This window comes from Eucyclogobius newberryi, unplaced genomic scaffold (assembly GCF_026437365.1).
Source record: "Eucyclogobius newberryi isolate DKJ021-1_F unplaced genomic scaffold, fEucNew1.0.hap1 SCAF_9, whole genome shotgun sequence".
NCBI classification, from domain to species: domain Eukaryota; kingdom Metazoa; phylum Chordata; class Actinopteri; order Gobiiformes; family Gobiidae; genus Eucyclogobius; species Eucyclogobius newberryi.
Window position 1 is genome coordinate 18416896 of NW_027316532.1, and position 16488 is coordinate 18433383.

The 16488-nt window shown below is 41.0% G+C and overlaps 1 protein-coding gene across 1 annotated transcript; it reads left to right on the forward strand.

Annotated features, from left to right (window-relative positions):
* The first annotated feature begins 2126 nt into the window (after positions 1 to 2126).
* On the forward strand, positions 2127 to 15552 carry ttc14 (tetratricopeptide repeat domain 14). Its single transcript, XM_072438852.1, has 12 exons — positions 2127 to 2319; positions 3610 to 3740; positions 4447 to 4646; positions 5517 to 5601; positions 6248 to 6377; positions 7091 to 7246; positions 8873 to 8944; positions 9031 to 9150; positions 9811 to 9933; positions 11200 to 11317; positions 12742 to 12854; positions 14066 to 15552. The coding sequence occupies exons 1-12, from the start codon at positions 2186 to 2188 to the stop codon at positions 14793 to 14795; spliced, it is 2112 nt and encodes a 703-aa protein (XP_072294953.1). The 5' UTR covers positions 2127 to 2185; the 3' UTR covers positions 14796 to 15552.
* The last annotated feature ends 936 nt before the right edge of the window (positions 15553 to 16488 follow it).

Consider the following 16488-nt stretch of genomic DNA (forward strand, 5'->3'; position numbering starts at 1 on the left):
GCAGGGGGGAGGGGCGGGGCTACAGGTCTATAGACATATCATCTGCCAACGGAAGCGCGTCCTCGACCAGCTGCATCGTCTGTCCGTTTGTGGGAGTTAGATCGGTCCGTCACTCAGGTTCTCCTCGAGGGTTCAGTAGTTCTTCATGCAGAAGGCGGGTCTAAGGACACGGGACGCTGGGACATTCTCCATTTGTTAATTACCTATGAACAATTACCTATGAACATTATTTAATTTGCTTTTCACTGTTGCCGCTCGAGGCAACTGCTGTTTGATTACGACTGTTACAAAAACACATAGAGTTGAACATTTAAATAAAAAGTATATTCTCATCTTTGTAAAAATCCTGCTTTCCTGAAAAACTTTTAATGTGCTCCAGTTTTATTTATTGTGTTGTGACAGCTTTATTAGAGGACTACAATGCTAAAATAATTCAGGTGGCGACAGTAACATAATCATTTAAAGGCGTTTTTATCATCTTAAAAAATACATTTGTGAAAAACAGAACATTTCAGACTACTTGCAGCTATTCACATGTAGAGTTGACTTATTCCCAGCATCCTGAGTCCAGAATGACATTATATCTGTACAGTGAGAAGACTTTATAACATGCAAACTAACACCATGGACATATTGTGTCATTTATGATATTTTTGAACAACGTGACAAGTGCTTGTGAATGTAGGTTTGAAAGGAGGCGTCATGTTAAAATCTCAACATTAACAAGAGTTACAATGATAAAAGCCGTCCTCATCCTTGTTGTAGAACAGATTTGTTTTGGAAAAATATTATCAAAATTATGAATTAAATGCTTTTTGAAAAAAATCTATCTAAAAATGTTAATTTACCTCAAATCACTTGCTGTCCAACAATCTGACAACATCTGCAAAGAATCTGGGTGTCACATTTGAATCTGCTCTGTTCTTTAAAAACCAAATAAATAAACGTTTAATAAATGTTTATGCATGGTCCAAACTTGTTTTTATTCTTTTATTTTATCTCCAAAATGAAAACGTTTTATCTCCCACAGATTCAAAAAGGGTGATTCATGCTTTTATCTAGACTTGATACACTTCCGGAACTCTCCGTCCTGGGCAGGGAGCCCCCGGGCCACTGAAGCAGATCGGGCATTTTCTGTGTGGAAACTCCCTCATTACTTTAAAGAAACATTTTCATCAAATCAAATCAATTTATTTTTGTAAGGCCCAAAATCACAACAACAGTTGCCTCTGAGGGCCACAGGGAGAAATGAATCAACAATGTCTGTGGTGGCGATGAAGTCAGACAATGTCTGTGGTGGCGAGGGAGTCAGACAATGTCTGTGGTGGCGAGGGAGTCAGACAATGTCTGTGGTGGCGAGGGACGATGTCTCAGGGTCCTCTGTCCTTAGACTCTCCTTCTCGACCAGGAAAAACTACAAAAAAAAACCTCTTTGGGAAAAAAGCGTAGAAACCTGGAGGAGTTCCAGTGAAGGAGAGATCCGACTCTCACAGATTTTAAAACTCACCATTTAAAAAGAAATATTGTATTATGTTATTTGCCCATTTCAACACATTATCTTGTAGGATCAGATGTTTATATATATATTTTCAATTCAATGTAATTTTGCCACAGCAGTTGCCTCGATGAACAACAATGACCTTCTGTATTATTATTTGTTTTGTATTGTTTTAATCAATCTGCTTTGAGAATAACTTTATTACTTCATAAGAAATAAAATCTACTAATACTAATTCATGCAGTAAATCCTCTTTTAACTAAAGCTGTACTCAGTTTAATAGGTCCTCCACACAGCGGAACCATGTGACAAGCATTTGTATCTTTACGACAAATATGTATGTAACGCACGTGCGCATGCGCACTGTTGACACGGACCTTCTGGTTTAGCACCAGCTGTTTGTTTTGTTAGTTTATTCTCTTATTTGTGAATATTACTATTGTGCTAAATGAATGTTCCGTAATGTTTTGTGCCGTTTAGAAGCCGCGCCACGCGCTGCGTGTTTGAAGGTTAAACGTGTTGCACAGCTAGCTGGCTAAAGCAGCGCGTGCTAATCTAAGGCTGGATATAGTTTAAATAAAGAAAGCACAGTTTTGCACAGCAGAGGCGGTGACGTGGCCTCGGTCATGCGTGAGGAGAATAACACGTTAGCTCCGTGTTTAATGCCTCCGTTTTGTCTGCAGCAGAATGGACAGAGAGCTACTGAAGCAGTGTGTGACTTTCCACGGAGCTTCTCTGCTTCACAAGCTCCAATGTGAACAAACTGAGAACCCAGACTTCCTGGCAGTGGCCGCGGACCTGAGCAAGGCCACGCACGAGGGGTAAGTGCCCCACATCAGACACTTTGCCAAAACCATCAAGATCACAGCATGAAAACTGGAAGAAGACTGGATACTTAAGGGTCGAAAACACCATATAAATACAATTCAAAGTCTTGTCTATAAATTCTAAGCTGCACGAGAAAGTATAATTTGTAAAATAGTTTTTTTTGCCTTCATACAAATGTTTCCATCTTAATCTTCAATCAAATAATCAAAATATGCAAAATACAAAGTTCAGAGGTCAATCCCAGTCCCATCTGTTTAGAAATGCAGAATGTTTTGGGTTACAAACTTTAAAGGTCTATAATGTTGTTGTTTTTCTATAGAAACCTTAAAATGACATGACAGATTATGAACATGACGATACAGGCTGCACATAAAGTTTAAAAGACCAGTAGTAAGAAGGTCAAGTCTAATCTGAACTGTTCTCTTCGTATCAGCTGCTGTCGTACAGGATTTATTCACATCTCATATTGCATTCGTGCTTGGGCAAAAACATCAGCTATTTCTCTGCACAAACTCACAATTAAAATCTTTTAAGGGGTTTAGACTGTGGAACTCTTTTAACTCGGAAATACACATGGAAATCACGTTTTTAGTCGGGCCATAGCTTCTCACATAATGTTGGAAATGTCCCTTGTTTTTGTTTGATACAACTATCTATTTGTGTGTAGAGTTCTTAACCTCTCCAAAAGCCCCTCATGGACAGGTATGGGGATAAGAAGCCACCAAACAATCTACAATATTTTCCACTATTAAAAACAAATGACAAACCAAGTCCAAGTAGTTGATTACTTAACCACATGTTTATTTTATTCACCTTTATTTAACCAGGTAAAAGCCATTGAGATTGAAACCTATTTTTGAAGCATCACCTGGGGCAGAGTGAAAAAGTTGCAAATCATAAAACACACGATTAAAAGAGACATTTAAGAAGAATAAAATGGAACTACATTTAAAACCAGACACTTTGTTTGCCATGGAGACTGCACTAAAAAGTACTGTATCATCGGCGTAAAAGTGGTACATGACATGAGAAACGGATCAACACAAAGATTATTAACACAAATGGAGAATACAATTGGTCCTAAAATGGAGCCCTGAGGTACACCTGAGGGCACATCCTGAAAAGAGGAGGAAGCACATGCCAATTTAACACATTTTGACAAATCGTTTAGAACTTTAAGAGCAGCTGTGGCCTGTGTACCATGTTCCTTTTTAAAGCCCGGCTCGTGGTTGGATTAAATTTCATTATAGTCTAAACGGACTTGTTTGTTTGTTTGTGAGCAGAAAGGTGGACAAGAACAGCACCAGTGGCCTCGTGGAGCAGTTCATCGCCAGGAAAGCCGACCTCCTCTTCTGTCCCTCATGGAGCGTCACGAAGCCGCAGAGGCCCGAGTACGAAGAGGAAGAAGCGACAGGTTTGTGACTCTGCACACGTAGAAATGTCTCGTTTAAGGTCATCGCACAAAACGCTGGACAGTAAAGTGAACCACAAACGTGCAGAAACATCACTTTATGTCCTTTTTTGAGATATCACGCTAGATTAGTCATTTGTTGAGGTCCTTTTAACGACTATAATTAAAGAAGATGTGCTCGATATTCTCATTTATCATGTCACCAAAACCAAAACCACATATGTAAGTGTATAGCTGAAAATATATGTGCAAATGTATGTTGACATCAGGAACTCTGAACTACCTCCTTTTTAAATTTATTTATTTTATTATTTTATTTATTTTATTTCATGCATTTAATTAATTAGTTTTATTTTTCTTTGTCTTTTCTGTATATATTTTTTGTTGCTATTGTCATTGCTTCTTTGTCTCACAAAAAAAAAAGCAAAAATATAAAAAAACAAAATCACAATTACAATACAATTTATTACTATACATTTCTCCACTATAAAATAAAACAAAGCCCTGGTAAGAATGAATGTAATATTATACTTTATGACATTCAGTGCATACGTTAGACCACGTCAGTTGAATGAAGTAAACAACGCTGCTCGACATTAATTGTTCTTGATCTCTTTCACACGTTCGTTGGTTAAACTGACCCTGGTTCGGCGTCCAGATGTTGTCTGACCGTCCAACTCTTCTGTGTCTTAAACGCCTTAATTTGCAGAGCCTTACGCCATAATGCCGCCGCTGGAGCTGTTCATGGAGGTGCCGTACGCCGAGAGGAGGGCCATGACGTACAGGGACCTGGAGAAGGGCGACGTGGCGGTGGGACGCATCAACAACATCCGAGAGTACGGCTTCTTCCTCAGTCTGCTGTGCACCGCCGGCGGCCTGAAGAGGGACATCGAGGACCTGGACCTATCTGTGAGTCTCTCCCCCGCCTCCACGTCATTACAGTTCTGAGAGTAAAGAAGATGTACCGTATTTTCCGGACTATAATTGCACCTTTTTTCATCGTTTTGGCCGGGGTGCGACTTATACTTATACTCCGGAGCGACATATGTGATATTATTTGTTATTTTCACACTTGCAACCACATTTCATACTCCAGTGCGACTTATATATGTTTTTCTCTTCTCTATTATGCATTTTTTGGTGCGACTTATACTCCGGTGCGACTTATAGTCCGGAAATACGGTATTATGTTCTTTGAATCGGTCGCTGTTTTACATTTTGCCCATTGTAAACGTCACCCTGGTCGAAAATGAGTTACGGAATAAAAGTTGCACTATTTTTCATAGTTTTGGCCGGGGTGCGACTTATACTCCAGAGCAACTTATTTGTGATATTGTTCGTTATTTTTACACTGACAACCGCAAGAGGACGCTCTAGGCTCTAAGCGACGCAGAAGAAAAATCTGCACTTCCTCTACCTCCGGAGTTTGTGGAGTTGTTTAGAAGTGACACAGAGGAAGAAGAACTCAATGGATTTAGTGATTTGGGGTAATACTGATGCGTTGGTAAACTTGTTAGCATTTTCTTTATGCTATAGTTATCTGAATAACTGTTAATATGTTACGTTAACATACCAGACACTTAACACAGTTCGTTGTCTGTGCGTCATGTAGCTGAAGGTGTTAGCGTTAGCATACGTACACCTATTCGCCATGTTCTCTAATCTGTTATTATTTTAAACTGCATTTCAAGATTTAAATTTTTAGAGCGAGGGAGACGTTAGATCAGTTTATACTTTGAAAACAATACAAGTCAAAAGTGTTCGTGTCGTTCTTTTCAGGCCCTTTGTCATATCAAAGAAATCCCCACGTCCGGCAGCCACGACGATCCGCTCTCATATTATCAGATCGGCGACTTCATAAGAGGTATCGTAATGTACATGTTTTTAATGATTGGCATGTTTTGATTTCCTTTATTTTCACAGTAAGAATTTGAATTGATCAGAAGTTTGCTAAAAATGACTGTAAATGTCCAGGTCGTGATTTAAAAGTAACAAAAACGTGGAGAAATATCACAAGTTTCTTTTCCTCTTAATTTCCTCTGCATTTCCTCTATATTTCTTCTACGTTTCCTCTGTTTCCGTTACATTTCCTCTACATTTCCTCTACATTTCCTCTACATTTCCTCTACATTTCCTCTTCATTTCCTCTTCATTTCCTCTACATTTCCTCTACTTTTACTCTACATTTCCTCTACTTTTACTCTACTTTTACTCTACTTTTACTCTACTTTTACTCTACATTTCCTCTTCACTTACTCTACATTTCATCTGCATTTCCTCTACATCTCCTACTTTTCCTCTACATTTCAACTTTTTGACCGTTTTCCTCTCTTGTCTTACAGATTACGGTTCTCTTATCTTTAAAACATTCTTCCTGATATAATGCCCACGTCTACACGAGTCTGTTATAACTGATCTGCCAGAGAAACGTGATGATATCAATCCCTGTGAAATGTACCCGTTTATATATGTCTATATAACTATATATATATATAATCTGTGTTCTTCAGCTGCAGTGAAGGACATCGATCGATACCAGGAGAAAATCACTGTGTCCCTCCACCAGGCGGCGCTGTCTCCAGGTCTGGAACACATGAAACTGGGGGTGATTACCCGTGAGGAGCTGCCCGTGCACTACAGGTACTTTAACTTTAGGTACTTTAACTTTAGATACTTTAACTTTTAGATACTTTCACTTTAGATACTTTAACTTTAGATACTTTTACTTAAGATACTTTAACTTTAGGTACTTTAAATTTAGATACTTTAATTTAAGGCACTTTAACTTTAGGTACTTTTAACTTTGGGTACTTTTAACTTTAGGTACTTTTAACTTTAGGTACTTTCACTTAAGGCACTTTAACTTAAGGTACTTTCACTTAAGGCACTTTAATTAAAGCACTTTAACTTTAGGTACTTTAACGTTGGGTACTTTAACTTAAGGCACTTTAACTTAAGGCACTTTAACTTAAGGCACTTTAACTTAATGCACTTTAACTTAAGGCACTTTAACTTAAGGCACTTTAACTTAAGGCACTTTAACTGTAGGTACTTTAACTGTAGGTACTTTTAACTGTAGGTACTTTTAACTGTAGGTACTTTTAACTGTAGGTGGTACTTTTAACTGTAGGTACTTTAACTGTAGGTACTTTTAACTGTAGGTACTTTTTAACTGTAGGTACTTTTTAACTGTAGGTACTTTTTAACTGTAGGTACTTTTAACTGTAGGTACTTTTAACTGTAGGTACTTTTAACTGTAGGTACTTTCACTTTAGGTACTTTCACTTTAGGTACTTTCACTTTAGGTACTTTCACTTTAGGTACTTTAAGCTTCACTTTCTGGTTTCTCGCAGCCGAAGTTTACGCGCCGCCAACGACTCGACCGAGACGTACGAGCGCATTCTGATCGGTTGCCACGGTTACCAGAACCCGTGCGTGGTGGACTTCCTGCTGGAGCGAATCGGAGTCAGTGACACGCAGCCGCCATCGCTCATGAGGGGGCTGCAGAGGTGAGAGCGGAGACCACCGCGTCTGAGCTTTAAAAACACACCTAAGACTTTTAGACTAACGGTTGTATTTTAATTTATTCTTATTCATTAATCCTTTACATCCTACATACATTTAGCAAAGTACAGCATTGCTTATCATGTTTATTATTATGCAGTTTTACCCCCACAAAAATAAATAATAAATAAATAAATAATATAAAATAAATGCAATGAAATACAACACATAATAAAGATAATACATACGATAAATAAATAGTAGAAAAAGCTTCAGTTGTAGTCATCTGGACTCAGTTTGAAAAAATAGACGTTTCGACTCTCATCCAAGAGTCATTGTCAATAAAAGAATTTAGATCGAGAACTCCGATATTAATACTGTTCTGTGGTAAGACCCGCCCATTGGGCGGAGCCTTCCTGAAGTAGAAAGAGTTGTTTGTTTCAACAGAAACTCCCCCCTTGTATCTACCGAGCTAGCCTATTCAGAATCTTAATGGGCTATTAGAGTCCTCTTTGTCTTAGTGAGACCCTGGCTCAACCACCCTGAGTACCTGATTAGCATCTAAATGCCCTGGTCCTGGTCCTCTACCTTTCCAGGGGTTCAGTAACCCATTATAAATAACAGGAAGATTAAATCTTAGCCCTCCATTTCTGTTTAAAGAAGGTCTTTCTTTTTTTTTTAACAAAAATAGCTTCCTTGACTCCTCTTTCAAACCATCTTTTCTCCCTGCTTAAAACCTTCACCTCCCCGTCTTCAAACGAGTGATTAGAGGCTTCAAGGTGGAGATGCACGGCGCTCTGAGGTCCTGAACTTGTATTTCTTCTGTGCTGATAGAGCCTCTTGTGTAGAGGCTGTTTTGTCTCACCTATGTAACGTTCTTTACAGCTTTCTTCACTGCATTGGATCGAATAAACTACATTGCTCTGTTTTTGAGTCAGCAACTTGTCCTTAGGGTGAACCAGTTTTTGTCTTAAAGTGTTTCCTCCCTGGTTCACCCTAAGGACAAGTTGCCGACTCAAAAACAGAGCAATGTAGTTAAAGCAGCTCTGCTTGTGTACAAGTCTCTCCATGGCCTAGCACCAAAGTACATCTTGGATATGTTAGTGCCATATGAACCATCTCGGACTCTGAGGACCTCAGGGACCGGCCTCCTGCTGGTGCCAGAGTCAGGACAAAACATGGGGAATCTGCGTTTCAGTTTTATGCAGCTAAAATCTGGAACATTCTTCCTGAAGATGTGAGACAGGCTTCTACTCTGACAATGTTCAAATCTAAGCTAAAAACAGTTTTGTTTAGCTGCGCATATGACTGAAAGGATTTTTCTTTGCACTCTTCTCTTTTGTTTGTGATTTTATTAGTTTAGACAATCAGTTGGATTGATAATTTTTAATTTAGTTGATTTTATTGTATTTCTGTTTCTGTAATTTCTTTGTGATTTGAATGCATTTTCCTGCTGTGGGAAGCACTTTGAATTGCCTTGTGTATGAAATGTGCTCTACAAATAAACTTGCCTTGCCTTGCCTAGCCTATATTGGTCGGCCCTAAATGCTAGCGTTAGCTCGACGTTGAACATCTCACGAAGCCGTTGCCGTTTGGTTCAACTCCCTCTGACTTCTTTGGTTCTTTCGCAGTAAACTTTTCGATGAGGACGACTTCGCCGCTTCGATCCGGAAAAAGCAGTCTGCGTCTTGGGCCTTGAAGTGGTAATGTTTTTGTACTTTGAGCGCCGCGTTTGTCCGCCGTCGCCGCGTTATGTCACATCCTTTGTTTCGTCCCCGTGTTTGCCCAGCGTTCGCGCCGGTGTGGACCACTTCAAGAACGGGCGCCACGTCGATGCCATGAACGAGTACAACAAAGCCCTGGACATCGACACCAACAATGTGGAGGCCCTGGTGGCACGAGGGGCGCTGTAAGTTCAGGGGTTTCACTTTGCGTTGTGTATTTGGGATGATTTTAGACCTCGGAAACACTCGGACTGCTCAATACGTCGATTATCAGATCGCACAGGCTTCAATTGGTAGAAAAGATCATCGAATCTGTCTGTCTTTTTATGGAAAGTTCTTGTTGTACCTGTAGTTTAGAATGTTAATGCTCCTCGAGTTATGTACAGTGAGCACTCTGAACAGAATCCTACTTTTTTTAATACAAATACTGCAAATTTAGTCGCAATCGCATGACTTCTCCGAGAAAGTACAGTTGTCGGATTCTTATTCTTGTTCTTCTTTTTCTTTCGAGTTCAGACATAATTTAGTTGCGTTCTACATAAACAAGTTAATCACAACTAATCGATTAGTGAAATAACTCATTTAGTAATCGTTATCTGAACTGTACGCTGTGTTTTATGATTCAAACGGAGCAGGAATTACTTCGAAAATAGACAATTCGGTCAGACAAATACCGGTAATTGTTAGTTTTGCGCCTTATCCTATACCAGTCCTCAAACTTGGCCTAGTCTGAGTCATTTTGGTACTAGAAGAAAGCGTATTGTAATTGCCGCCATTATTATTAGTGTAAATGATAAATATACACAAATGTGCAGTATACAGCGCGTGTCGTGTTCTTTTTCCAGGTACGGCAACAAAGGCAGCATTCTGAAGGCGATCAGCGACTTTGAGCTGGCCCTGGGGAACTGCCCCGACCACAGGAACGCCAAGAAGTATCTCAGCCAGACCCTGGTGGAGCGAGGGCGGCAGTAAGTCACGGCGCTGTCACTCAAAATATAAACTTGTATCAAAAGAAAACGACAAAACGAGACCCGATGACGGTCAAAACCAGTCGCCCTGCGTGGTTCAGTATCGTGCCGGTCCAGTTCTCAGTTGTAGCTGCAATTTTTCACAGCTGCCACGATTATGTTGCAGAAGTATCCATTTACTGTGTCCGTGGCAGGAATTTTGAGGCCCAAATTCATTGTTCTGAAATGAAAAGTCTGTAATGCTTTTTCAAAAATTTATCTTTTTGCTTTTCAGTGAGATGAACAATAACGACATAGAAATGACACGCACAAAAAAAGACGACGAGAAAGAAAAAAGAAGGAGGACAGGGATTAATAGATAAATAATAATCATAATAATAATGATAAAAAATATATAATTTGAAATAAAAAAATTGTTTTAATTAATGCTTTATTGATCCAAGTCCAATATTTGCGGGCAACAGGACAATCCCAAAAAACATGTTAGGTACAGTTTGTCCAGCAATAGCATCTGAGCTTTAGCAAACCACAGTCAGCCGTTTTTGTGCAAAGACTTGATATAGTTCAGTTTACCAGGGCTGACTTTCCAGAACTATATAAGTGTCTCTTTACCTGGTCATGACGTTTTCTCCTCCACGAGTTCAGATGGGCCTGATCGACAGGTGGATTAGCCAATCGGGGGACGCGCCTGGTCTGTCCGTATCGAAACAAACATGGCTGCTTACGAGTAACGAAAAGAGGCAAAAAATACTGTATATAAACATTGCGGGACTGGAAACCATTGCGTATTTCTGCAGAATCTGTGAGCGACGAATGTGAGGTGGGAGAAGTTTGAGTTTTGTTCTAAATGTAAATGACGTTTGCTTCACGGAAATACAATAACGGAGGGTGTAAAGGATTTATACAGACAAATAGCGGTAAAAAAGGCTGAATAACCTTATAATCTAGTGAAATAATTAGATTCCTAACCTTTTTTTTTTTTCTTCATAAAATCACCCCTAGCCGAGCCCCCCTCACGAAATCTGCGGCCCCCACAAATACATTATGCGATAGAAGTTACTAAGAAGCAGCCCTAATATTTACTGACACGAGAGGCGACGACTGACCAACAAACTTTTATGTCCAACTTACTTTTCTGAACAAACCAACACCACTAATGTCCTTTCCTTATTGTTTATCAGAGCATTTCACAATAAAAGAAGACTTGCTTTTTATGTATCCACTTTTCCGTTCCTGATTTTGTTTTTACACTTCTTCTTCTTTCAGGCTGGAGGAGCAGGAGAAACTGGTCACAGCGGAGGGTGTTTACAGAAGAGCTCTGTCTTTGGACGACACAAACCCTGAGGCTCAGGACGCTCTCGCCAAAATCACAGACACGATACAGGTGAGCTGGCAACGCCGCACACTGCAGCGCCGCCTTAACGCCAAGTGGACTTTGCAATGAGCGGGCGTCGAGTTGCACGTCTTTCAGTGTGCTTAAACAAACACTAGGGGTGCTGCGATGTGTGTTTTTCATTTAAAGGACAAATATTATGCATCATTTGTATAATCAGCCTTTAAACATGCTCTTGTGAACCTTTTTAGTTTGGCATCTCAACAAAAAAAGGTTTATGAAAAACAAAATGACTTTCTAATTTCTGCCGTTTCCCACGGGACTAACTGAATTTACGCACCATCTACTGGCTGCAGAGGGAATTACACAGGTTAATAGTAAAAAACTGGAAAGAGATCCTAGGTAGCCACACAATTGTACTGATAGTGATTAGACAGAGAAATGCTCAGAATGAGTCTGGAGATGATTTATGGAGTTAAAAATCACAGAAGATTCTCAGTCACAGATGGAGAAAAGGTCAGTTATGGAGGAGATTCAGAACGGAGTGTTTCTGACGCTTGGAGGGGAGAGGACTTTATCAAACTGTGAATGAAGCTAAATGTGACGAGGAACAGTGTGAGAACAGGGTTAAACACTTAAACAAGAATCAAATTTGCATAATACGTGTCCTTTAAACTTTATGTACAAAGCTGACATTTCAAATTATTAAATCAAATTAAAGAACGTGAACGCAGTCTTTATGGTGGCAATTTTCTGTTTATTTCTTCATCTCAAATGATAAATTAAACCTGGGCCAAACGACTCAAACCCTGAATTCAAGTCTTTTGTTTTCTCCAGAGTTAAAAATGTAATTATGAAGTGAGTTTCATCAATAATAATCGATTCTGTAATGAAAACGTTGTTGCTTTTCTCTCATCAAATGGACCCAAAGTGCAAAGTGTGTCGTCTCTCGTTTGTCTCCTCACTATTCTGTGCGATTTGACGTTTTCCCCTTTTGTAATTCTGATGAAGTGTTTTCGTGTATGTGTCTGTGACCCTGGCACTGTGCCCTGTGACCCCGCGGCTGCCACGGACTTGTCCTCTTCGCGTCATCTGGGCCCAAAAAAAACAAACCCACCAACAACTCGACCGCCGACGATTGAAAACGAACCGGACCCTGCAAACCCCCCGACCCGGTCATGATCTGGTAACGTGCGGGCAAACTCTCCATTCCACCTTCAATAATCATAACAAAACTAACGCTTTCCATCTCATTTCATCTCATTTATCCTCTTGACGCCATCGTTTTATTCATATTCGTTCCGTTTGTTTTTTTGGTCTCCTCACTTTCTCCCGTTTCCCTTTTGTGAAAACGACTAACGGCGTGAATGTTTTACCGGGGGCTGGAACGCTGCATGGAACTGGCTTTGATTTGCATGCTCTGGTTGTCCGTGCCGTTTGAAAACTTGCCCTTTTGTGCGCCGGCGGTAAAAAAGAAATCCATCCGCCTGCGAGAAGAAGCCCTGGCCAAGGAAAAGGAGCAGGCGCAAGCCAAGGACGGTCAGACGAGCGCTGACAAGTTGCGTAAGATCTTAAAAGAGGACAAACGGTAAGTTGGGTTTCGATTTTAAAGAGGTACGAAGTCAAGTTTAGGCAAGGCAAGTTTATTTGTAGAGCACAATTCGTACACAAGGCAATTCAAAGTGCTTCACACAACAGAAAAATATATCACATATTCACAATTGGATGTCAGAAATCACAAAACCTTCATTTGCTGACGTGACTCATACATTTTGTCCGTGCTTAGTGATCCTGCCAGATGGTAAACCACTCCAGACACACTTTCCCAATTTTATTTGACGTTGCCAGGGTGATGGGCGTCTCCGGGACGGGCACATCGCTTATAGATTGATTCTTTACCATGTTTGACCGTCCCTAGACGTCAGCGCGCCATCTGACGCCTAGGGAAGTTTAGAGCGCGTTTGACCTGTAGGATTAAGTCTTAAAGAGCGCCTGCGAATCAAACTAAAACAGTGTCATCTTTATCTCTGTGTAGTTCTACGGAGGTATTGTATTTTATAAAGTTTGCACGATGACTTTATTAGGCATATTCCACAAAATAAGTCACTATTTATCTGTACAAAAAGCCAACTGGCGAGTACAAAAAGTATGTCACGTTTTATTAGAGATCGTTTCCAAGCTCTCAAAGTCTTGGATCAAAATGGAACTAACTATTAAAAGCAAAATTCATAAAAAAAAAAAAAAAAAACTGTATGTTTTCTTGGTGAGAGCAGAGCTGTTTTGGATTACCGTAAGCACTGAAGTAGAGCTGGGTACAAGGGCTGCAACAAGTTAATCAAAATAGTCGTCAACCAACTTAAGTAATCGAATAATCGCTAACTGATCCGTACGCAGGTCGTATAACGAGGCTTGAGCTGAGAAAAGACGTTTTATGACTGAAGTCGGGTCGTAAATCCATGAAAATGACGTGGAAATTGATGTATATTTGATGAAAACACTATATGGTCCTTGAATATGCTCCAGCTGATCCTTAAACAGCTTCATCTCGTCAAATTTAGTCCAAATCCTTTCTTTCTAATTAATCGATTGGCAAAGCGATTGTTAGTTGCAGCTGTAGTACCGTTAAGAGTCACCTCGACACTGAAAAACAAAGTTCAAGTGCTGCCGATGCCAAAAACGAACTCGTGAATAAACTCTTACCGTTCGCTCCGCCCACTGTAGTTTCTAAGTAGAGCCGGTTTAATCTCTTCAGAACCGTTATTTTCCCGCCCATAACTCGTCAGTGTGCCATCTTTCCAGGATGAAGAAAAAACGCAAGCGCTCCACGTCGTCCTCCTCCGCGTCGTCGTCCTCCTCCACCGACGACCACTCTTCCTCCTCTTCTTCCTCCTCCTCGTCGTCGTCTTCCTCCAGCTCCCGCCGCAAGTCCAGGAAAAAGAAGAAGAAGAAGAAAAGGCACAAGGCCGGTAAACGCCGTCGCCGGATATCGTCCAGGGAGAGTCGGAAAAGCAACCAGAGCAAGAGGAGCCGGCACGAGGAGGAGGAGGTGGAGTGGTACCCCGCGCCGCCGCTCACCTGCGCCACCTTCCTCAACCAGAAGGGCGGCCCGTTCGCAGCAAAGGACGCGCTCGCCAAGGGCAAGCTCGGGCACGACCGGAGGATTTCCATATCGGACGAGGAGGAGGCGGAGAGGAGGAGGAAGCAAGACGGCGCCGGCCATAGACGCAACAGCGACGCTAACGCGGGGGGAGACGTCGCGGAGGGGCGGCGCCGCGTCTCTACCTCCTCGGCGGACTTGGAGCGCTCGCGGCGGCCCGGCGTCCACCCGGAGAGCGCCAGGAGGAGCTCGCTGGAAGGCGGTAGGTACGAACGGGGGAACGGCGAGAAGGCGATCGGCGAGAAGGCAAGCGGCAGCGGCGCGGCGGGCGGCGACAACGTGGCCAAGAAGGACGTCGCCACCAACCTGCTGGACATATTTAGCCAAATCGAGCAGTTCAAGAAGGAAAAGGGAGCGAGGCCGAGGAAGTGAAGCTGTGCGCCGTGCCAACAAATGCTTCGTACACGAGGTCAATCACTGTCTTCAATTAAAAACCAACGGTGTTTTGGGAGATGTGAGAACGCGCTTCCTGTTTCTAACGAACTCGATGAAATCTTAAATGCTTCAGTCTTAAATCCTGCAAAACAAACGGAACGTCGCACGGCGGTTTGTGTTAGCGAGTTGTACTTTTGAGTTTTGTTCGCAGGACGTCTTCCTTTTAGGATGAGTTAGAAGTGTGGCCGTCGCTTTCCGATCGCGCACGTTCAAACGTATTCAAAGCCAAAACGAAGCTGTTGCAACAACGCAATGTTTGTATCGTTATTTTTGAATGAAACCTCTGCGAAAGTTGAGTGACTTTGTCATTTGAACCTCATTTTCACCTTATTCCGCTCGCTTTCGCTTTTGCCGCCAACGTACACAAGCACCGAGCGGATTCCCAGATCAAATATTACATAAGTGTTTGCTTGTTTTTAATTTGTGCAAAAGCGCCAACAGTTAGCAGTGCTCCGTTCTCTGGTCTGCTCGACTTTGTAGTCCAAAGATTATGTATTAAGGAACGCGGGTCACGGCGGCGCCCGCGGAAACGTCCGGAATAAGGTGAAAAGACCGTGGTTCGTGCTGGTAAGTATGCTCTGGAAGGGCCGAAGTGGCTCAGTGATGTCGAGATGATCGTGATTATTCAAAATGTAATCGTGAGAAACAAAAACTAATAATCGTGTCAATTTAGAAGCAAATTTAAGTTATTTTTTGTTCAATATGAAGCCTAAAAATTAAATAAATATTAAGAGCTTTTTTATCTGGCTGTTTTTGTCACATTTAACTTTTCAGAGAGTTAAATTTCATAAAGTCGGTCACAAACTTGAGGAACAGTCACATGTCAGACCATATTTCTGTTATTCAGTCTCAATAATTGTGAATTATCGTTAAATTGTGACGTTTTTTCTCTCACAATAATCGTAACTCTAACATTTGATATCGTGACGTTCATAATCGATACTCGTGATTAATCAGGTCACAGTATAATCACGAAAAATAATTATCGTGACAATTTTGGAAGCAAAATAAAGTGTTTTTTTTTGTTCAATCTGTCGTCCAAAAATAAACCTAAATGTAAATAACTTTTATCTGGTGGATTTGGCAAATTTAACTTGATTTTGTCTTTCAGATAGTTTAATTCTGTAAAACTGATCACAAATTTGAGGAACACGGGAATTAGAGAAAATTAAAGATTTCACTGTTGTCTCAATAATCGTGAATAATCATTAAATCACGGCGTTTTCTTCTCAAAATAATCGCTAAAACACTAACACTAAAACATGTTATCGTGACATCTCTAGTTGAACACACCTTAAGAGTTATGACTGTTTTACACTTTTATCTGAGGCTAACAGGTGACGGATTAGTAGTTGTTTTCCGCTAATACCATCCAAAGCCATTTAACCTTAACCAGTTTCCTTTCGTTAAACACAGCTCTGTTGCTAAGCGTCGTCACTTTAAATGGTAGCGCTGTCTTTCCGGAGCGCATCGTCCAGCACTGAACCGAGGCTCCGGGGACGTGCATGTTTTACAATGTTTCACCTGCAGCGTACAGTATCTGTTCGACACAACGTCAAACTAACAGGGCAGTTTAAAGGTCATGACTTGCCTGGAATAAAGGCGCCGCGTTCACTTCAGTTGCACTTTG